This window comes from Podarcis tiliguerta, assembly GCF_965153285.1.
Source record: "Podarcis tiliguerta genome assembly, chromosome: 1".
NCBI classification, from domain to species: Eukaryota; Metazoa; Chordata; class Lepidosauria; order Squamata; family Lacertidae; genus Podarcis; species Podarcis tiliguerta.
The window spans coordinates 46,759,919-46,783,249 of NC_139534.1; the positions used below are offsets into that span (position 1 = coordinate 46,759,919).

Sequence of the window (23,331 nt, forward strand, 5' to 3'; positions counted from 1 at the left end):
CACCGGCTATATTTAAAAGGCGACAAATTTAAATGGCCGTTCTTCTATTTTTAACTGCAGATAGTCTATTTTTAGCCACATAGCACTTAAAAAAATGCTGTGGAGTCACTCCATGAAATATAACATGATTTTAATGGCTGCTCTGGTTGTAAATTACATAGGGAGGAAATGAGAAGCATTGCAGAATTTCTCTTTAGTTCAGTTCAGCATCATTACACAAGTTTCAAACTTGGCTTCCTTGGACTTGAAACATCATTGCTTTTTAGAACAGCTTTCTAGAAGATCTTATTTTCCCCTCTCTCCGGACTGTTTCACTTGCATCTTGTTGTGTTTTCTGTTCAGCCCAGCGGCAAAAGCTTCTTTTTGACCTTGCTTGTAATGGGAAAGAGAGATTTTCTTCAACTCCATAAAATACTCTGTGCTGCTCCTGCTCAGGAAATGAACTCTGCTGTGCTGTTGCAGGCACAGGATGGATGATTAGGAAGGTGAATCAGAGGAAGAGATGTAATTTTTTATTCTTAATTTATAAACAAATCAGCCGAAACCTATATGCTCTATCATTCTTCCTTTTTTTTATTTTACTGCTCCAGTCAAAGGGTGGTCATTATATGTCAGATATGGGCTTAAAGGAGTTAGGCAGCAACTCTGAGGGTGCGGTTTTATATGTCATTGAAGTTTTTCCCCATTGATTCATTAGACTCCTTTTTTAGCCATTAGTCCAGCTGTTGGGTAGAATTCAGGAAGTGTTGATTAGATCCACTGACATCAGTAATTGGATTTAGTTGTTGTGATTGATGACAATGTTATTTATATTAGCTGGCTATGCCTTGATCCAAGAGCACCTAATATAATACTTCATAGATAATCCTGGTGAAGTTATGGAAGTGTGGGCCTGACTAGGAGTTGCCTGGGAGTCTCATATAAGCCGCTTCTCTCAAAAGAAGACTTAGATGTAATTAACAAACAGTAAAAATCATTTACGTTTGTTTTCAGTTCTCTTTAGTGGAGTTTAATATAAACGGGACACGGGTGGCGCTATGGGTAAAAGCCTCAGTGCCTAGGACTTGCCGATCGAAAGGTCGGCGGTTCGAATCCCCGTGGCGGGGTGCGCTCCCATTGCTCGGTCCCAGCGCCTGCCAACCTAGCAGTTCGAAAGCACCCCTGGGTGCAAGTAGATAAATAGGGACCGCTTACTGGCAGGAAGGTAAATGGCGTTTCCGTGTGCTGCGCTGGCTCGCCAGATGCAGCTTTGTCATGCTGGCCACGTGACCCGGAAGTGTCTCTGGACAGCGCTGGCCCCCGGCCTCTTAAGTGAGATGGGCGCACAACCCTAGAGTCGGACACGACTGGCCCGTATGGGCAGGGGTACCTTTACCTTTACTTAATATAAACGTAGTGTGTCGATTAACAAACAGTAACAAACGGTAGTGGCGGCCGCCCTGTGGAACGCCCTCCCATCAGATGTCAAAGAAATAAACAACTATCTGACATTTAGAAGACATCTGAACGCAGCCCTGTTTAGGGAAGTTTTTAATGACTGATGTTTTAATGTATTTTTAATCTTTTGTTGGGAGCAGCCCAGAGTGGCTGGGGAAACCCAGCCAGATGGGCGGGGTAGAAATAAATTATTAGTAGTAGTAGTAGTAGTAGTAGTAGTAGTAGTAGTAATAGTAAAAAATGTTTAAATTTGTTTTCAGTTCTCTTTGGTGTAGTTTAATATAAATGTAGTGTGTTGAGTCTCCTTCTTTGGAGGTCTTTAAGCAGAGGCTTGACAACCATATGTCAGGAGTGCTCTGATGGTGTTTCCTGCTTGGCAGGGGGTTGGACTCGATGGCCCTTGTGGTCTATTCCAACTCTATGATTAACGGGGGAAATCCCCACACACTTGCATAAGAATACAAGATGCAGCATTCTGACGCACAATAACACAAAGTCATGTTCCTCAGCAACTGATACTTGGAGGCATGCTGACTTTGATATTAGAGGTAGTATATTGCCATCATGGCTAGTAACTGGTCTCCATAAACATATTTTGAGAAAGATGAAAGAGAGTAAAGTCAACCAAGCTCCGCATGTACTTGCTAATGATGCAGAGAGGAAACTCTGGCACCCCTGGCTTTTAGAAATGTGGATGTTTAATGGTCACCTGCCTCAGAGTCTGGAACGATGTAACTCTTTTTCCAGTACAGGACAGATAGGGTCCCTTCCTGGGTGATCTCCAGTGGTCTTCAAAATGGTGTTGCTCCCCAGTTATCACAGGATGCCCCCCTTGACACGAAAAGGACTATAGTCTCTTTATCTTCGAGCTGCCTTTCTGCTTTGGGGCGACTTGATTTGCTGTTTGTTTGAAGAGTTAGAAGAGTGCCTCACAAAAGACTGAGAGGTTCATGTCCTCTCGCCGTCAGAAGTTGGTGGAATGCTTATGGCCAGTTGTAGGAGTCCAAGTTCCAGAACTCTGCCGGTGAGCAGTTGTACTCTTAGGCAGTGACAGTTGAAAAGGCATAGGTGAGTTATTTGGGCAGAGGGGAGGGTCCACAACCCTGCCTCCAGGTTCACTCCCTGAGTCTCTGGGCTGGCCAAGAGGCAGAGTCTTCTTTCTCCATGGTCTTCCAACACAGTCCTTCTCCTTTACCCGTTGTTGCCATGGAGATAGGGAGATCCCTGAGCCATGCTTGGTCAGGGGGGTAGAAGAGGAGCAGTGTAGAAGAGCTGCCATGGGGGTAGGAGGGAAATATAGCTGGTGGGATGGATGTGGATTCGGCCTAGAGGGAGCAAGGAAGAATGGAGGGTTGGTTTTCAAAATGCAGTTTGCTGTGGAAAGGAAGGCTAGGGAAGGAGAGGTTAGATCTAGTAACACAATTTTTTCTTAACATTTTGTGTGCATAATTCCCTGATTCGTTTTGGATCTTAATCTGATCCTAAGATAGGGCTGTCCCTTTGAATGAGTGTTCATGCCTTTGAAAGAGTGTTCAGTGCTGGCCAAAAGCAAGTAGCCGTGTCAGTTTGTTAAAACAAAATTAACATAAAATGAGCCTTTTTATTAAAAGCAACTGCTGCTCGCCGTGTGTCATACAAGCTTTCAAGTGGCACCAAACTCTTCCTCGAGCTGAAAATACTCGAGAACATTTTTAAAATGGGTGGCGGGTGGGAATACATGCTTCATCATCAGAACTTGAACCTGCTGAATAGGAGACCTAAGATACACCAGGCCGGGATTTAAACTGGTATGCCACACCAGTGCCCTCTTGATTTCAGGAAGAAAACCGGCTTCAGGGAGACCAGCAAGGAAGCCTTTTTAAACCAGTGGTTCAGAATATAACTGACTGGTCTCTGTACCAGTTTGCTCACTAGTCTTTGTAAACTGCTGCTGTTCCCTGTGATAGATTACTTTTGCTTCTGACTTGCTTGGCCTTAATCCCACTCCAAATTTAAATGAATTGAGCCCTGGTGATTCTTCCTCCGTCTGCAAGAGGTGATGAGTTCGATCTACCTGTAAGAGTGAGAAGGATGCCAGCCAGCCAAAGGATTGAGAAACTCCATATTTTTTCTCTAGTGTGAGCCTTTAGGAGACTATCTAAGGGGGGGGGGGCTATGACACCAGTGGCTCTCTGTTTGCTGTTGAATCGCAAGTCCCATCATCCCTGACCATTAGCTGTCTTGGATGAAGCTAATGACAGAGTCTATCAACCTCTGGAGGGCCATAGGCTCTCGAACCCTGATCTTGCCATAATATGACTTTAGAAGCTTGTGCATCAGGCTCTGGGTGAATGTACCAGGTTGTGTTGGCATCTGTGTTGGTGGCCAGGTAAAATACATCAGGATGCTATCATATGCTTACAGGGGGGAAAAATATGTGTTCCTGTTTATATTACTCAGCTGCCACAGTGGTGGCCTATTTTCTACCAGATTGCTTCCCTTGGGAAGTTCAGAGGGCTTTGTTTTCATAACTGTGTGAAAGGCCTTTGTTCTTAAAAATCGGAAGTCAAAACCAGACATGGTCAAGGTCTCTGCTCCTCTCTTTTCCTTATGGATTAGTCATATTACTTCCCTGCTTTTCTGGCACCAGCCAGTGACATGGAATAGGTGCAGAGGAATGAAACAGGTAAGTCTGAGTGAACATTATTGGGGGAAAAGGGGAGAATTTGACATGAGTAAGGTGTGTTCCTATATGTAATTCTGCCTAGACTTGGACAGCGATATTGACAGTTATAAAACAGTATTATTACTTTATGGATTTATCTAATTGTATGTGTAAAACTTTCCTCCTATTCTTTTCTTGGATCTTTAGGTTCGCGATGCAGCAATAAATAGCCTAGTAGAAATCTACAGACATGTAGGTGAACGTGTAAGGGCTGATCTCAGCAAAAAAGGATTGCCACAGTCTCGGTGAGTGAAGAGTTTCTGGTTTCGATGTTCTTATTTTTCAGCGCTCTTCAGTTTCTTCTGCTGCTAAGTTCTGAGCACCCTTTGCTTCTCATCTGCTGAGTGTTATAACCATAACCCTAACCCTAACTGGTTGGACCTGATCCCTAGTGTTCAAAAGCTTTGAGCAAATCGGAAAGATTGTAGTTTGAAAATGATGTTGTTTTGTTCAGTTGGCTATAATTTGTACATTACTTATTTTGTCCGGTAGTCTGACAATCAGGATGAATAAAGAAAATCTCAGAATTATGATGTGGACTTGAAAATTGTGAGATTTGAAAAGTTAGCATCTTTGGGAACATTGTCAGCTGTGCTTAACTGTAAGGACTGCACACCCGCTGTTTTAATAAATGAGAAAGCTAAGATTGTAGAATGCACTGAACTTTTTCTGGAATAATGTAATTCACAGCTTGTGTGCACTTCTGAGGTGTACCCTTTTTTCTTGCTCATTTAACACCTATATCTGACTAATGAAGGAAGAGTTTTTTCTTTCTTTCATTAAAATTAGCGGCACAAATATACTTTGGTTGATATCAACGAACCTTTGCCAAAGTCTGCATTCTCAGTTGGACATTTTGCAATGTTGATTGTTCAGTTGTTTTATCTTCCCTCTTGCAAACCAGGTTGAACATCATTTTTACAAAATTCGATGAGGTCCAGAAATCAGGAACCATGATCCAGGGATCAGGTGGTGAGTAGAAATATTGTTTTTGCTTTCCTATAAGATGAAATCAGTGGTTTAGAAAAATTGTACCCTTTATCCAAACTTCGGTAAGTTGTGGTTAAGACCTGTTTGAAATTAGTGTGATGGGTTTGTGTTTTTATTTTGTGACTGATGTATCCTATTTTTTTATTGCCATTAAAAACAAAGCATGCAAGTTGCTTTCAGAACTACTGAAAAGAAAGATGGTGTATTTTAAAAAGCATCACATTGGTTAGGCTGGGGCCAAAGGGGTTTTGAACAGAAGCCTGAGTGAATTTTCATTCTGAGATTAATAGCTCTATATGAAAGCAACAAGACACTTTGTGTTAGCATTCATATACTGTATATTCCTATTTTGTGGCTGAAAGTTCTGCAGCTGTAAAGTCATCGATTCAATATTCCTTTTATTTCATGTGTTGTTGTAGCCTTCAGCCAGCCTGGCATAGCAGCAGAGCTTGTTCTTTCAGTATCATATTTTGAGGGGATGTGGTCAAATTATAAAGTGAACACTGGAGAAGCTATGTTGCTAGTAGCCCATTGCTTTCGCCTGAGAGGAAGCTGGACATTGTTCAGAGGTCATCATACGGCTATGTCTGGAGCAGATCTTCCCAGCTTGTGCCTGTTTTCGGTGTTAAATGCAAACAAGCATTATATTGTACATAGTGTTTGTGTCTGATGCAGTCTTTGAATGTCAGTAGATTAGTGTGTGATTTAACAATTAGTTTTTTTTGGCATCTGTCTGTGTGGGTTGACAGTGACCAGCATCAAAGAAAGTTTAATGCAGTCATTCGTGAAGTCCTTAGCTCCAATAATTTTATGTTAAAAACAGAAATATTGCATGCGTTCTAATAAATAGACCGGGTGTTCTTCAGATTTTGGGACCTTAATGTTTCATTTTATCATATTTGCTGCTGATATTTGCCACATTTTGTGCTGAGACGCTTTACTTCACTGTAACATTGAGAATGCAAGTAGCTTTCATCAAACAGGATCTTCTGAACCTCTTTACGACCAAGCAGCAAATAAGTTGTTGTGGTTGTTTTGCTTAATGAAGAAATATATTTGCCATCAAACACAATTTTTGGGTTTGAAGGGTCAACTTCAGACTTTTACGCTTCCATGACCACTATAAGTAAGTTTCAGATCACAGCTGCTTTGATACTTGAGGCACCCACAGAGTTTGATGCCTTCCACTTTTCCAGAAACAGGTTCTTTAATTGTAGAGGGAATACGAGGTAGTCAAGATTCCATTGTTATATTTTGGAATGTTTTTATCCTCATTCTCTTACATCCCCATTAGAATAATGGTCCAATTAGCTTGATTTACTTTGGAGGCTTATGAATTCATGGGGGTTCAGAACTCAATGGGGGATTATCTGGTGTCTTTGAAGGTCACCTTGGTGAAGAGGTAGCTAACTTGAGAAACAATAGCTTTCCTTGGACCATCAGTGCAGGCGAATACAGGTGTTTCTTCCCTCTGCAGTAGATCATGATGCCCTGCTTTACAAAGAACATGAAGGGTATATGTATGGTGGCATTACTCCACTCAGATGAAACCGACTGACTTCAGAAGATGTCATTGTAACATGGTGATGGCTCCTTTTGTTTCCTTTGGTGCCCATTGAATTGAATCAGATTTATATTGGATCAGTACCTAGTCAATTATGTACGAATCTCCTCGAGAAAAAAAGTAGCCATTCTTCCCTTTGCAAAGTTATATTAAAATCTGAACAAAAAAGGCAGTGATATGCGGGCTTGTTCCTTATCAGTGTTTTCCCCCCCAGCAGCAACATCCAACAGAGTATCTAGATCCAAAATCCCAACATAGGTTTAATTTCCCCCAGAAACAGTACTTGAAAGAAAAATTAAAGCAATGGGCATCAAGTAGCTCCTGGTGTGATGTTACTAGCACCAGAGAGTTTAGAATTTGGTAACTGTATAGACTTAGAAATGCTGTTTTCACTGAACAGAAGCTTAATTTTGATCATTGCACCTCTAATATGAAGCTTGCAACTTGGTTTTGTATAAGGTAACTATTTTGGAGAGAGAGAGAGAGAGAAAGAGAGAGAGAGAGATGTTATATAAACACATCCCAAGTTCTTGGAACCCACCATTATTGGAGAATTTGCACACACACACCAGAATGATATTGGACTGTAACTCCCATCATTCCCATCCATTGGCTACTCTGGGTCGGGCTGATGGGAGTTGGAGTCCAACAACACTCAGAGTGCCATAGCTTTCCCACCCCACAAATAAATGAATCAACCATTCTTTAAATATGAGAGGTTTTCCCCCTCCCTCCTTCATTCAAGTCCATCAGCATTTTCCTTAAATAGATCTTAAGAAATGCCAGCATTAAGATCCTTATCCACGGGGGCTTTGTTTTTAAGCTTTAATAGTATTATGAATAAAATGCCAGTTGGTGGGGGTAAATTGCAACTTGAAGTGGGCTTTACTTTATATAAGAGGAAGGAGGATTTCATCTTGTGGATATGCTGTTGGTTGCTAAGTTACGAGGAGGTCTTTTCAGTCCTTCGTAGCCAGAAAATGGAGCAAAGCTGCACATTGGATTTCTCAGTGGTTCTTAGCACTGTGCATATTTGTGTGAGTGTGTCTCTTGTTTTACCTATAATTAATCAGTCTCTGGAAGCAGAAATTGAAAGTTCTTCCTTCACCTCAGGGTTTCAGAAAGAACCAGAATTACTATTTTTTTCTGCTTTTTGTAATTCCTTGGATGTGCTTGCACTTTTCATAGAAATGTATGCCCCCTCTTCTGCATGAGAGAGCCAAAATTCCAGGCATGCCCATTCCTGTGGTATAGTGTGTGGATCTTTAATTAAATATAAGATGCAGGAAGGAGTGTCTTTGGTTATAAATTAATCCATAGAACCAGTCCCTTTCCATGTGAATATAGTTTTAAGGTTGCTGATTCCCAGTCCAGTGAAAATGAAGCACAGAGCAGACACTTTCTATTGGACTCGATGGTTGTGGTGATGTTTATGTTCCCAGCTTTAATTGTTAGTTGTTCTCTGTGTGTTAGCTTTGTGGTTTTGACTCATAATTCAGTTGTGGCAACTTATTTATCATTTTCTCTAGTGCGCCACGAGGCAGCGCTCCCATTAGGTGTGTGAGGTAGAAGTTAATAGCAGGACATTTGAAATGTGGTATAATTGATGCTCCCTTAATCAAGAAAGCAGCTGTTCAATGCCAAAGCCAGATCAAATAAGTTGACTTCACTATCCAGAGCTGCAGTTCCAACATAGCGAGAAACAGGGATGATGGAGGTACATTCTTACTTTCAATTTGATGCTGCGACTTCCCCTTTCCAATTAAAAAGAGGCATTTCACCAGTTTCTCCCATTATGTCTAAACCAGGAAACTGAGCTTTGTTTGTTATGCTGATGTGTTGAGTGATGTGCAGAGGCCACATCTGCACTGTAACATTTAAAGTAGCACCATACCATTTTAAACAGTAACGATTTCCCCCCAAAAATCATGTGAAACATAGTTGAAAGGGTCCTGAGCAGGCATAGGCAAACTCGGCCCTCCAGATGTTTTGGGACTACAATTCCTATCATCCCTGACCACTGGTCCTGTTTGCTAGGGATGATGGGAGTTGTAGTTCCAAAAACATCTGGAGAGCCAAGTTTGCCTATGCCTGATCCTGAGAGTTGTTTGGAGACCACTATTCTTTTCACAGAGCTATAATTCACAGTGTTCCCTGGAAAAGAGGGTTTGCTTGTTAAACCACTCTGGGAATTGTAGCGTGATACAGCTTCGGAATTACAGTGCAAATGTGGCCACAGTCCTCTTGGTTCAGATTTAACAAGGAACTCTGGCAAACCAGGAATGGAGCAGCAAAGATGGTACGCAACAGGAAGAAGTGGCTTGAGGGATCTGGTAAGGGAGGAGGGCTCTGCCCAAATGGCTGTTCCTGGTTTATGAAGCCGGGAATGATAATCAGAACCAGGCCCATTAGAAATTTCAGCATAGGTGCCACATCAAAGGCCATACTCAGGAATGGGATGGAATGCCTAAGGTGAAACAAAGAGAGCTTGCTTGCTTGCCTGTATTGACTCTCTTGCTATGTGGAGCTAAGGGAACTCTGTGTCTTACAGCCCACTCAACACAAAACACCAGAGACATAAAGCAGGAAGTTAATGGCTGGAAGTCCCACCTTGCCCTTTTGGTACAGTTTGGACTGGGGCGGCTGCAAAACTGTCCTGATTAAAACTCCATTGCAATGTCGCCAAGCCTGGTCCTGCAGCACCCAACTTTCTGGAAACCAAGCCCCTCCCTCCCTGCATAATGTACAATACATCAGCAGCAGGTATAACTGAAAAGGTGACTGGGGTTGTTTTGTATCCATTAAAGCAAGCTGCTTATAAACTCAGAACTAGAAAACAAAATTGGATACTTCTAATTTTCTTGTAACAGGGCATTTATGTTTCGGTTAGGCAGAGAGGTGTGTAGGTGTGTCTCTGTTCTGGATCTTGCCATGGAATTTCATTTGGAGTTCTGAAAAAAAGCAAATACTAAAATATGCATAACTTAACACTTTTATTGAAAGATGCCTATTTTTTGGGGGGATGACCCCATACTCAGTTGCAGAACTGTGTCTGGGTTTGTTTGTTTTTAATACAGGATTACAATTCCTGAATGCATTACTGGCTTCCCTTTGAGTTAAAATTTATTGAGATTTTACTTAATCAGTCAGTGGCGGGAATGGTACCCAGAGGGTCCCTTGTGATCTGCATCCGTTGAAATTGGTTAGGCTTTCCAGTGCTCTGGTGAAAAGCATCATTATAAATAACATTTTTTTAAATCCCTCTGGTTGCTTCTGCTGGTTTTCTGAACAGAGATGTGAAAGAGCTGGGGGGGGGGGGGAGAGAATGCTTCCTTTCTGTTGAATCCTGTTGTACATGCAGAGAGAGATTGTGCTGAAAGGAGCTAGCACCGCTTTTCCAACTGCAGAGGAGGCTTTTATTTTGGAGGAGTGTAGCAGTTGTTTCTCATGCTGGGTCAAAGAGGGTGGAGAGTTAACTCCTGTTTGAGTTGATGCTTGCACTGTAGGACTCCTTTCAGATCCAGCCCTTGCCTAGCATCACAGGACTTCTGCAGATCATGACTGCCAGCAAAGGTAGGCATTTTGGTTAACAAACAAGCAGGCAGCATGTGTGTGTGTGTGTGTGTGTGTATATATATATATATATATATATATATATATTTGCTTTCGTAGATTTTCACGGGTACATATATATATGCTACAGTCGACTGAGCCTGTTTATGCCATCAGAAGTTATTTTCTCCTGACAAATGGATTTTCCCCTGCCATCCCCCCTGCTAGAGGCATTATCACCATGTAAAAAAGTTTAGGGAAATGGCATCTCTTCATTAGATATGGAAGGGATTTTTTATGCTATTTTTTTTTTAAGTCTCTGTATAGGAATACAGATAAACTGATCTGGAATATTGTAATTATATTTCTAGGGGCAAAATGCCTTGTAATATGTGTGGATGCTTGTTGGTATGTTTGTGTGTCGCACGGGCATTAGAAGACAGGCAGATTTGGTTAGGGGAAGAAAAGAAGAAATCAGTAGTACAGTAGCTTATGAAAGGCTAACAGCACAATCCTGCTATACATGTTTATTTGGAGGCAAGTCTCACTATATTCAGTGGGACTCGCTTCCTAGTTAAGTGTGTTTAGAATTGCAGCCTTCGTCACAATAATTGTTTAGGCACAATACGTTTGGGAAGCGAAAGTGAGTGACAGCTAAGAGCCTGCTTCTGTTTTCCTAACAGCCTAATTCCGCAGCAGCAAGAAATGTATGTTGAAGTGGGATGCATAGTAACATAGCAGAGATGGGGGTTGGGGGTGATGCTGAATCACCTGCAATCTTGTGAAGCATTAATTTGCAGGGAGACACAGACCGCTGCTTTTCTCTTTGGGGGGGAACCATTTGCATTAGCCATCTTTGACTTAACTGTGCTTGTTCTGTTCTCTCCACACTCTTTCCAAAGACTGGCAGGTGCATTTCTGTGAAAACAAGGCTTTCTCTGCTGCCCTTAAAAAAAATCTTCTTGGTAAAGCATGATTCACTTGTGTTTTAACAGATTAAACAGGAGGCTGATAAGGGATGCAAGACACAGAACTTTGCTGCCTATCAGTTCCTTTCTGTTGCCTATTTTATCTTGAAGGGATCTGCTCTTAATGTTTAAAGGAGATGTAAACTGGAGCTTCTAAATTGGTTACAACTCTTATCTGTTAACTGTTACCCTAGGCAGTAAAATTATATGATTACATTATCTCAGTGCAGGTGATATTTGAACCTGTTAAAGTAATGGTAGTTAGCTTAATGACGCAGGAAGATAATGCATTCAGGTCCATTGCTTGAAATGGGGGGAAAAGGTTATAGATTGTTTCTTTTCAGCAGGATTAATAACACTGAACAGTTTTTCTAGTATGATTAAGAATCTAGCAGTATAATTAGCTATGAAATAGCAAATGTGTTGTTTGCTCCGATCACTTCCTTTAATTCATTGGTACAGTATAAATCTGCTCAAGTATTATGTTGGGTATTATGTTAGAACAGGGAAGTGATGGAAATATTCATGATGCAGAGGAAGTTTGGAGAATAAAATAATTAGCATTGTAAACCTTTTGCTTTGCCACTGCTTCAGTAACGGTCTCTTCCGTCTCCTCTCACTGCACGGCTGCTTTCTTAGGCTGCAATCCTGTGCATGCTTATCTAGTAGTTGACTCTCCTGAACTCAGTGGGACTGACAATCTCTAGGATTGCACAGTTTGCATTTAAGAACAAACCCGACCCTACCTTCTGAAATATCCTGATATCGTAACTTTTGGATTTGCAACCGCAATTCTTGAACACAATGCCCCTGCAGAACTGTGTTTGGTGTTGTAAAGCCTATTGGAGGTGGTTCTTTCGTGCTTTCCTGGTTGGCAAATGATTGGTCGTATGTCAGTGGAAAGACTGATTTCTGGGAACCCGCCCCCCCAATTCCTTATATCAAGGGATATCCATTTCTGAACTGTCATCATTTTGATGGCAATGCCTTGCGGACACTTTTCTGCCATATGGAAAGTTTATACTGGGGCAGTTAACAGCATAAAAACTGATGGAACCATATCCAATAATCAAAGTGACAGTTATAAAACCAACAGTGCCTAACCATACACTTCCCATTCAAAAGAGCTGGACAAATAAAAATTTGTCCACCTAAACACGTCCAGAGAAGGGGCACTTGCACTCTTGCACTTGCATCCTCCTAGCTGTCCTCAGTTGTGGGACCATGAGAAGAGCCTCTTCCCCCTCATCATAAACTGCAAGTTGGGACTTAGGGTGGAAAGTGTTCCATCATCCAGTCCTTTAGTCTCAGATCATTTAGGGCTTTGTATCCTGGTACCAGTAACTTAAATGGAGCCCGAGAGCTCACCAGCACTCAGAATAGGAGTGATGCGAGCATTTCACTGTAGGATGGCTTCACTTGTTGCAGTTTTCCTATACAGAGCTCATCTTGATAAAGCAAAATGATAACATGGGAAGCCCCTCTTGGTCTGTCAGGCAATACGTAAGAGAGGCACAAAACATCCTGTGAGTGTGCATGTGAATGAGTTAGCCAAACATGAATCCCAAGTATCTTCCTTTTATGCTTCCACGGATTCCACAGTCTCTGATATAACCCTGTTTATTGCCATAAAACGCATGTGTACACCACAGTATATTTTTGTTCACCTCTCAGTGTTGTCTGCTTCATCATCTAACCATCCACATATCATTTAACGTACATCTCAAGCAGAAATGCTTGAGCAGACATGCCTTAGTTTCTACCTAAAATGCATACAAATGCACACAAATGCACACAATGGCCCATAAATAGTTGGTTTGCTTCATACAGGAGCTATCAAAATAGAGGTCTTATTTTCCCTATAGCAAAGATGCCTACATCAGCTGTCAATAAAATAAAGTAAAATAAAATAATAAATAATAAAATAAAATAAAATAGGGTACTATACAGGGAATTGGTCGGGTGTTCCCCAAATCCCAGCCTAGACTTTGAACCACTAAGCTTGCAATCCTGTGCACACTTGCTTAGAAGTAAGCCTCAGAAGAGGGATTTACTTCTGAGTAAGAAAAGGAACTGGCTCAAAGCCAGATGTCATGTGCTCATCCTAATGCATCCAGAATAACTCGTTTATAACTATCTACTGCTATGCTGTCTTGTTTGAGCTTTCTTAAATATGCATGATTATTGTTACATGTTCATTGGCTATGTTGTGAATTGGTGCAAATTCCCATTCTTAATGAATGGAAGCCTCTCTTTTTTATAGCGCTAATAGATATAAACAAGTACTGTCTAATGGATGTCTTATTTGCCTACTGAAAGAATTAATCATACCCCTCTGTATCACCAGAGGAATCCTATTGCTGTGTTGTTCTAGGCAAAGTGAATCTCTTCCTTGTTTTCTTCTCTGGGACTAGACAGTAATGAATAATGCTGCCTCATTTTATTTGCATGTACAGTCTCTAGTGAGTTCACTATATAATGCAGGACATTAGGGAGGAACACTGCCAGTAATTCAATTCCACTCCCCTCGCTACTGACCTAGTCTAAGCTATGTGACAGCCACGATCCCATTGTTCTGTGTAACATGTAGTCAGCAAGATCTTACAAAATGTACTCAGTAATGTTCAACAAATGTAGTCCTGCTAAGAAATGAGATTTCTCTATCCTATATTACCTTTTCTCGTAGTTATGTATTACTACTACTACTACTATTAATATTATTATTTATTAAATTTGTATACCCCTCATCATCCGTAGATCTCAGGGTGGTTCACAACATAAAATTACAATATAAAAACTGCAAAATGCATAATAAAAATAAGAACAACAACATGTAGGGTCAAGGAACAAGTTCTGTGGGGCCAGATCCAATATTTCCTCTGACTCTCATTAACTGATTTCATGAGGATTAATTAATAACGGAAGTACAAATATTTTAGAGCTCAAACCTCCATGCTGAGGACGATTCATGGTGATGGTGTCAGTGACAATGATCCACAAGAATGGATACTGTACCAGACAGAAATCACTCATTGGCTTGGAGTGGCTCCGAAAGAAATGTGCAGCAATGATTATCAGTCCTATATTCTCCTAATTAGTCTATCATCCTTTATCTTACTTTCAGCAACTGTAGTTTTAAAAGCAATAGCTAATTATTGAAACAGTGTGGATCATTTAATGAGCATGGTGTCATAGAGCTACTTTGGTGCTGCAAATGCAGCAAATATAAACTAATATATGTTTAAACTGACATCTATGTAGTCGTTTTTCATTCCATCCATTGTTGTTTCTGTAAAGTGCAGTGCTATATTGATGATGATGATACTTTTATTATTTATACCCTGCCCACTCTGGGCGGCTTGCAGAATATCTTAAAACATAATAAAAACATAAAGCGTTAAAAACCTCCCAATGCAGGGCTGCTTTCAGATGTCTTCTAAAAAGTTGTGTAATTCTTTATTTCCTTGACATCTGAAGGGCGGGCGTTCCACAGGGAGGGCACCACTACTGATAAGGCCCTCCTCTTGGTTCCCTGTAACTTTGCTTCTCGCAGTGAGGGAACCGGCAGAAGACCCTCCGAGGAGGTCTTCATTGTCTGGGCTGAGCGATGGGAGTGGAGACGCTCCTTCAGGTGTGCTAGGCCAAGGCCATTTAGGACTTTAAAGGTCAGTACCAACACTTTGAATTGAATTGGAAACATACGTCCTGGCAGCCACTCCCAGTCACCAGTCTAGCTACCGCATTCTGGACTAGTTGTAGTTTCCGAGTCACCTTCAAAGGTAGCCCCACGTAGAACACATTTTAGTAGTCCAAGTGGGAGATAACCAGGGCATGCCCCACCCTGGCAAGACAGTCTGCTGGTAGGGTCTCATCTGGCGTACCAGATGGAGCTGGTAGACAGTTGCCCTGGACACAGAATTGACCTGTGCCTCCATGGACAGCTGTGAGTCCAAAATGACTCCCAGGCTGCTTACCTGGTCTTTCATGGTACGGTTACCTTGTTCAGGACCAGGGAGTCCCCCACACCCACCTGTCCCCCCCAAACAATACTTCTGTCTTGTCAGGATTCAACCTCAATCTGTTAGCTGCCATCCATCCTCCAACCGCCTCCAGACACTCTCACAGGGCCTTCACCAGTCTAACAGGTTCTGATTTGAAGGAGAGGTAGAGCTTACTCTTACTCTTATTTTACTTATAAACCGTAATTGCACTCATTTGAAGCAAAATTGAATCCACTGCCTTTATAGTGCAAGTTATAGAAAAAGACAAGCAAGATGTACAAGGATTTCTTTGGAACTTGACTCAGCTTTGTTGATTCATGCTCAACCTTGAACTTAGTGAGATCTCCTCCGCTGTCCTCCTGTCTCATGCAACTGAACATTAGTTGTGCAACTTTGTATCATTTTGCCACAGATTATTTTGACAAAGTGTTGCCTTTTTGTTCTCTGGTTTGTAAAGAAGTGATCAAAAATATGACTGCAGACATATTTCTCTCTCTCCATCTGGTTGAATCGAATAACAGCATGGGAGTTTTCTTAGATCTAAAAATACCAAGTGCAATAAATTCTCATTAGCACTGCTGGGCGAAAATAGCACAGAATTCACAGGTCTTGTGGAGCAGGTGTAGATAGACCAAGATTTTATTTTACTGCATAGCCACAGGGTAAAAATTATAAGCAGAGTTAATGAGCCCTACTATGGAGATGCTGAAGTAGATGACTGATAAAGCCCTTCCTATGCACTCCGTAGACCCCAAAAGTAGATACTTCACATACTTTTAAGACTGTAATCCTCAACACTCTCTTATAAGATGACGATTCCTATTAAATTGAGTGGGACACAATTATGGGTAAGCAGATGTCTTCACTGCTACTTTAGTTATTAACTCGGGACGATTGCAGATATTGATCAGCCTAAATAACACTTTTATTTGGCAAATTTATAGAGTTTACAGCTTTCAACATCATAGATCTTAAGCTCACGTGCATATCTTCAGAATAATACAAATGTGAAATGTCTGAAATGGGGGGGGGGATAATTCAGTGAGCTCATGCTGCAGCATAGCTTCACGGAAACTAGTGGCTTTAGGTAAATATAATTGGTTACTGAATTTCCCGTTTCTTACTATTTAAATAAAATATTTTCTCCTCGAAAGTTGGCCATTACCTACTTTTTTCCTGGTTCTTGGAGCATCTGTCTACTGGCTGGAAGTTCATGATTACTGTTGGATTCTGTGGTAATACGCCTAACTTATCATCAGCTCAGGTTGCACTGAAGTTGCATATGTGTCAAAGCATTTGGCTGGAAGTTCTTGTAGAGGTCTGGCTATTGTGATGCTGCTTCTGCTTCTTGTTTCTGTTTTTTGTAATTATGGCTTTTAAATTTAATTTTAGTGGCATTTATGTGCTTGTTTTTAAATTATGTTGTGCATTGCCCTGAGCACAGCGTGCGCACAAGTTGGAAGTATTTTACATAAATAAATTTGACAGAATAAAGTCAGCTTCCTTGTGAGTCACAATTTTTTATTTCCCATCACTTAATATATATATTTTTGAGAAACAAAAAACAGCACACAAATATATGCAGCCTGATGTGGTATGCTGAATCTTCTGACTGTGTCATAGAGAGGCTGATGCAGTTCTGGGTATGATTAAACCTTCTGCTGTTTCATTGCTGTGATGAGAGTCTACTTTATTGTTATTATTTACTTAAAACAAGCTACTAACAGAGAATCTGACAGTGCCTACAACTTTTGCTCCTATAAAGCTACATCTAAAATCAAAGTGCTCTTAACCATCTGTGTTTAAGTCTAGCAATTAGTTTTATGGCTGAAATATGCACAGGAGACAGATTTGTTTGAGAGCTTCCTAACTTTAGTACAGCTAGATGCATTCAACCGGGAGTGGAATAATTGGGGTCATATATAATGGTGCTGTGCTATACAGTGGTACCTCGGGTTACATACGCTTCAGGTTACAGACTCCGCTAACCCAGAAATAGTACCTCGGGTTAAGTGCTTTGCTTCAGGATGAGAACAGAAATCATGCTGCAGCGGCGCGGCAGCAGCAGGAGGCCCCATTAGCTAAAGTGGCGCTTCAGGTTAAGAACAGTTTCAGGTTAAGAACGGACCTCCAGAACAAATTAAGTACTTAACCCGAGGTACCACTGTATATGTATTTAAAAGCACAAATGCTGCAAATGCTGACCCTGCGCACAAAAAAGCACTTGGTCACGAAGCAGTTTCTTTGGTGGGTTGTACTAAACTATTTGCATTTCTTCAATATGGTTTATGTTTAGGGATAATCAGTTATTCTACATCTATCTAAGTCTCGGTTGAGGACTTGATGCCATTTGGGAAGTATGGCTGCTAACATTGAAGAGGCAGTTTCCAGTGGCGATCACACTGCTTAAAACAGCAGTAAAGCTCACTGTGCATGTATAACATATTAAAATAATTAGATATGCCCATGTTCTTCTTCCTAGAAAGCATAACCCTTCTAGTTCCTTCCTGTGCAATTTAGTTTCATAAATTGCATGCAGGACCAGGGGGTGAACATTAATATTTCAAAAGAGAACTGCAATGGCTGCATTATCAGAAGTTGTAAATGTCATTTATTATGTGCATCCTAGGGAAATGCTGGTGTCCATTTGGTCCTTTTAAAAAGGGAATACAGCAGTATCTTATACTCGTCCTTCTCCCCTTCCGCCTTTGCCCTTACAACTGAAAAAATTTCTGAAGCCTCTCCCCCCCCCCTTACATGTATTCAGGGAGAGTTGGTCCAAGTTGGAATGCAATTCTCATAGACCAGGGATGTCCAACAGGTCAATTGTGATCTACTGGCTCCCTTTCCTCTGCGTTGGTAAATCTGACTCCTGCCCCGCCCCCTCGTCCTGCCCTCCATTGTTGTTTGAACTCAGGAAGGGAAGACCTCTGTGTCGCTATTGTCATCCATAGTGATGTTTTTGTGAGTGTCTTAACCCCAACTTCCCTTGCCTCCCCCCACAAACGGATCTCCCCTCCCCAAGGAAGCCTGCACCTTAACCCCCCCAATGGGGCTTTCCCAAAAAAGCTCAACAACTTTGAGCTGAACCCCTAAAAAAGGGGGGTAGATTACTGCCAGATTTTAATTCTGAAATAGATTGCAGTCTGTTGGGAGTTGGCCACCCCTGCCATAGACACTTAGAGGGAAGAAGAAGAAAGCATGGCCTTTTAAATTGCCGTACTCTCTGGAATCCCACCAGTCTCTCCGTCTCCTCATCTGAGAAGGGGGTATTAATGATCAGTCTGTAGTTTTTGTTAACCCCATGGTCTAGGGTGGGATTCCTCAAAAGTGGATGTATTATCCCAAGGTGAGACCAGGAAAAAAGGTAGAAACCTCCTGCATTTGAGATAGTGGAGTCTGTGCTTGCTAGGCCATTTAGGCGCAGCTGCCTACTCCCTTTCCTGCACTGAAAGCAGCTTGCTGAGTTTGGTTGAGGTCATTGAGGCTTGTTTCCATACAATGTACTTGCCCAAAAAAGTAATTGTAGAAGTAGACTTGTTTCTGAGGGGTTAGAAGACAGGGCAACTGATTGCATCAGTGCTGTAATCCAGAATCATGTAGCTGGTTTAAAATAACACTTTGGGTGTTAATTATTGAAAAACTTTCCTCTGTCTACCTGCTTTTAGGATTAAGTTAGCATCATGGGATATTAATGTCCATTTCACTGTAAATGTATGGAATTTTTCTCCTGGGTAATTTTAAAAAATATTGTGTAGTGCTTTTTTGACACATTTTTCAAGGTTTATCTTTGATAGGTAGAAGATGATAATATGAAATATTTTCTTCCTATCAGGAATATTTTTTTCTACATTGTGAAGTTTTAGTGGTCTAGCTTATGTGGGAGTGGACAATTTTCCTCAGTGCATTAGAGCTTTTATGTCATGCACTCTTTATTCAGTAATCCAGGAAATATGGTGCTAAGGAGCCAATGGTTTGTTTTCAACTTGAAACAGTCATACTCAAAACCCTGATCAGCCACAGTGGGGCATATTAGTTTACTTTAGACAAGCCCCATTTCATTCTAACCTATCCAGTGGGGTTGATATAACACTAAATGAAAAACAAATTCACAAGGCATTTTGTATGCTATGACAGGCAGGATCAATAATAAACCTAGCTCTTTGTGGAAGTGCCATTCTCTTAAAAGCCTCTTGTGGAAAGCTGCTGCTATCATTTCCAAGATTTTGATTCAGCGCTGAATCTGAGCCTGTTAAGTGTGCCACAGCGGTTATGAAAATAAATGTGCCTGGGAGAACAGGCTAATATTTTTCTGATATTTTTGGCATGTTTTCACTGTGTCGTTTGGAAAACAGCTTAGGGAATCCAGTTGTGGAAATAAAAGATCTCTCTCTCACCAGAAAATGCATGCGCAGGTTTGCATGTGCTCTTCACCAGCCTTCCCAAAATTGGTAGCTTCCAGATGTTTTGGACTACAATTCCCACCACCCTTGACTATTGACCATGTCGTCTGGGACTGATTAAAGCTGTATTGCAAAACATCTGGTGGATACCAGGTTGTGAAAGGCTGCTCTACACGTTGCTCTAGGGAACAAATCACATTTCTAGCAACAACGTACGTTGAGTCTTTGAAGGTGGCTGCTTAGATATATTTGTTAGAGATGTCTGCTTATTGCTCTGGGAAATTTGTGGACTTTTTATCCAAAATTGTTGGGCTAAGAGTCACCAGCACAATTGTTAAATAAACAGATTGTTACAAAATTGCTTCTCCTGAGAGCTCTTGCTTTCCAGTGGAAATGGGGAACACCACACAGAGCCATGGTTTTATCTGAAGAGCAACATATTTAGGTTATGAAAACCTAACCTCTTGCTTGTTAGTTTGTTCTTTTGTTTTGAAGCAAACATTATTTAGAAGCCTCCTGACGTGCAGTTGTGTGTCCCGTCCCCCCATTAATCAGCATAGATTCTTGGAATTCCTGGCATAGCATTTCTTTCTCTAATTTTGCCCTTGACACAACCCATCTTTTAAAAACTAATAATGACAAATGTATTTGTCATGGACAAATGACGAGAGCTGTTGAGACACTCCCATTAACCTTCCCAAGGGATGATACTGGGGTACTGCTACCTCTTGGTAGTCAAGCCAGCCATAGTAGGGCTGCCTGCTGCAGCTGCCTCTACAGTCCTAGCCTGTTTCACCCCATTGGAAGGTTTGAAATTCACAAGGATTGACTGTGGGATGCTCTGTCCTCCTCTCAAGTCTCAGCCTGGGCTGTTTAACTCCGCGTGTGAAAGCAGAATGCCTAATGAACACAAGGGGCAAGGATTGATTATGTCCTGGACTTGAAAGCTGCAGTGGTCTGCAAGACAGCGTTGCATCTCGGCTTGCTATGGAAAGCATGAAGGAATGTTGAGGAAGATTATTTGCAAAAGGATTTGTACCCGTAAGCAAATTTATCACGATTTCCTCCTTTTATTTAGAGAAAGTGTGAGAGGGTTTTGTAAGCGTTTTATTCTTCCCTAACAATTGAGAGCAGACAAAGGCCTCTTTACACACAAGGCATGTGTCTGCATATTGCTAGTCATCATTCATACACGAGCCAAAGAATCAGCAGTGATAGATAATCTCTCATCACAGAAAACCATGCACTGCCTTGGTTTATGGCCACTGAAGCCAGTGGAAGTAAAGCTTGTTTGGACTTTAGTGTTATGAACTGTAGAGCCTGAGTGCGGAATCTAACACTTGCTATAAATTATCACTGCATCACCCAACTGTTTTAACTGAGGTTGGATATGAGTTTTACTTTACTGTGTTGATCTGACTGCTTGCATCTTGTTTTCACGAAGTTCCATATTCTGATTTTTGTCTTATTCTTTGTTTCTCTTTCTGCCTTGTGCACATGCTGCTTCAGAATTTGGTGTCTGAATATGTCAGTTTATTGAAACTGAAGGGGAAGCTGGGAAATGTTAGTTTATTCTGGTTAGTGGGCAGAATGAAATGGGTTTTCAGTCTAAGTTATGGGTAAATGTATTTTTGTAACTTTTCCTAAGGGTGCTGGATTTTTATACATTATGTATAAGGAGATATCTTTTTTTATACTGCAATCTTTTGAAAAGCGGTTTCTCTTTATGATACGTATAAAAATGAAATGTGCTTCTCTAAAGAGAAATGTGGACATCAAGCTTTTTCTTGTCCATTTAACGCTAAGGTATAATAAACCACACCCTTGATGAATGTATTGTGTGTGTGCTTGTTGTGTGTGTGTGTGTGTGTGTGTGTGTGTGAAAGAGAGAGAGAGAACGAGATCAGCAATGCAGTCTTTCTGCTTTCAAGCACAGGTCTTTGCTATTGAAGTATCTGTTTTCTTTTTATAATAAACACGAACATTTCTGCAGTTACTTAATGTATAGAGCAAGGTCTGTTTCTAAGGGGTGGAAGGATGACACTTTCACATTGTTGACGATGTTGGAGGCAATGAAAGCCTGAGGGAGTGCCTTCCTTCATAGGCCTCGATGTCTCTCACATTTCACTTCAGGTTTATTCCAGTACAAAATAAAAGAGCACATTCTTATGTCGTCTACTGAATGAGGATGGACTTAAGCAGATGTATTTGAATAGCACCATTGGCAATAGACGATAAATGTCAGAACATTTTTATGGGCTCATCAAAATAGTTTCACCGCACGTTTCCAGTATCTGGGCTCCAAAGACTTGTGAAACTATTTCTAGAAATTGGGGTTAACTAGGCCTTCATTGTCAAGCTATGGGATGAAAACCTTAGTTGGGGGGGGGGGGAGAGAATAGGAGGTGGGACAGTCAGTTCCAGACACCACCTGCCACCTCCAGCCTCCTGGAATGTTTTGAAGATGGGGATTTTGGATTTTAAAAAAATTAGATAAAACCTTCCTCGCTACTACAAGCACTAAAGCTTCTAACAGCAGCAACAATGAGCAGTCACCAAATGTTTGACAGAAGAAGTTAATGCTAGTTTTCTGCAATTCATATTGGAGAGCCTTCTATATCTGAAAAGAGATCTGAGAAGGTTAATCCTGTATCTGGTGAAAACAATGTTTAATTTCTGGTTCTGCTGAACAACTTGCATGGACTCATCCCCTGAATGTAATTAAATTGGATATAGTGGTAAAAACAAGGATCACTGTAAGTGATTTGGATAAAATTGTGTGAGGAGCTGTTGCTGCTTTCAGACAGGACAAGAATGGGAAGACAAATAATGTTGTTATGTGACAGTTTAAATAAACAAATGGAGTTTTCTCTGCCTTTGCTTAGCTGTCTTTGTGAGAACTCACAACCACAGGATATAGTGTTGGTCAGTAGCAGTCAATTTAAAGAACATGGAGAGGATAATATGAATTGTATATATGGTCCAGGCCTGCATTTTCATGATTACAATATTTCTCAGCTGCAAGTCATGTCCAAGGAATAAATATTTCTTTGTGCCCTTGAACACTTCGAGCAGTTAATCACAGCCTTAGAGAGAAAGCTGTGCATGATTACTAACCAATCTCTCCTCCTGGTTGTCAGAAGAAATTTTAGTGAAGGAATTATGTTTAATCTCCACATTGGAAGAGATTAGGGTGATAGAATGGAAGGATTTTAGGAGTTCAGGAATTCCCCTGAAACAAACTGTCCTTCCTGTAGTTTCTGTCAAACGCTTCACTGAACATATCCCTCTTTTTAAGAAGGTTTTGGAAATTTGGATATAATCTTGGAACTTGAAAGGCCAGCCTTCTGGCGATCGGGTCTGTCTTCTGAATTCTTGCAGAGTGAGTTTGCTCCAAAATGTGAGGTAGAAACTATTCACAAATTCCTGAATTTCATCTTGTGGCTTTTTTTTTTTTTTTTTTTTTTTTTTTGCAGATAAAAACTTTGATGATGATGACTCTGTGGATGGGAACAGGCCTTCCTCAGCCAGCTCCTCAACATCTTCAAAGGCTCCATCAAGCTCTCGAAAAAGTGGGATGAGTTCTGCTCGCAGAGTTGGAACAACAGCTCTGGTCTCAAAGGCTCCAGGTAGGTGGAGGCCTTGATAAATCATAAGGCTGACCTAAAACCCATGGCCCTAAAAATAAAATGTGTGTTGTTTTATTTTCTGT

At 41.1% G+C, this 23,331-nt stretch overlaps 1 protein-coding gene and 1 long non-coding RNA gene across 24 annotated transcripts in view; one reads left to right on the plus strand and one right to left on the minus strand.

Annotated features, from left to right (window-relative positions):
* The window catches only part of CLASP1 (cytoplasmic linker associated protein 1), a 155,303-nt gene that overhangs the window by 50,349 nt on the left and 81,623 nt on the right, over positions 1-23,331 (plus strand). For 18 of the 23 annotated variants that reach the window (XR_014508715.1, XR_014508716.1, XM_083430150.1 and 15 more), the window contains exons 7-9: positions 4,289-4,386; positions 5,046-5,113; positions 23,096-23,248. Coding sequence is in view for 21 of the 23 variants with exons in the window: in XM_083430150.1 (XP_083286276.1) it covers positions 4,289-4,386; positions 5,046-5,113; positions 23,096-23,248 (319 nt within the window). In the remaining 2 variants the exon portion in view is untranslated. The other 5 variants (XM_083430162.1, XM_083430163.1, XM_083430159.1 and 2 more) reach the window with 4 other exon arrangements.
* LOC310673237 lies at positions 114-1,410 on the minus strand. Its single transcript, XR_014508931.1, has 2 exons — positions 1,370-1,410; positions 114-997 (listed from the first exon to the last, which is right to left on the minus strand). It is a non-coding gene; the product is annotated as an uncharacterized lncRNA (long non-coding RNA).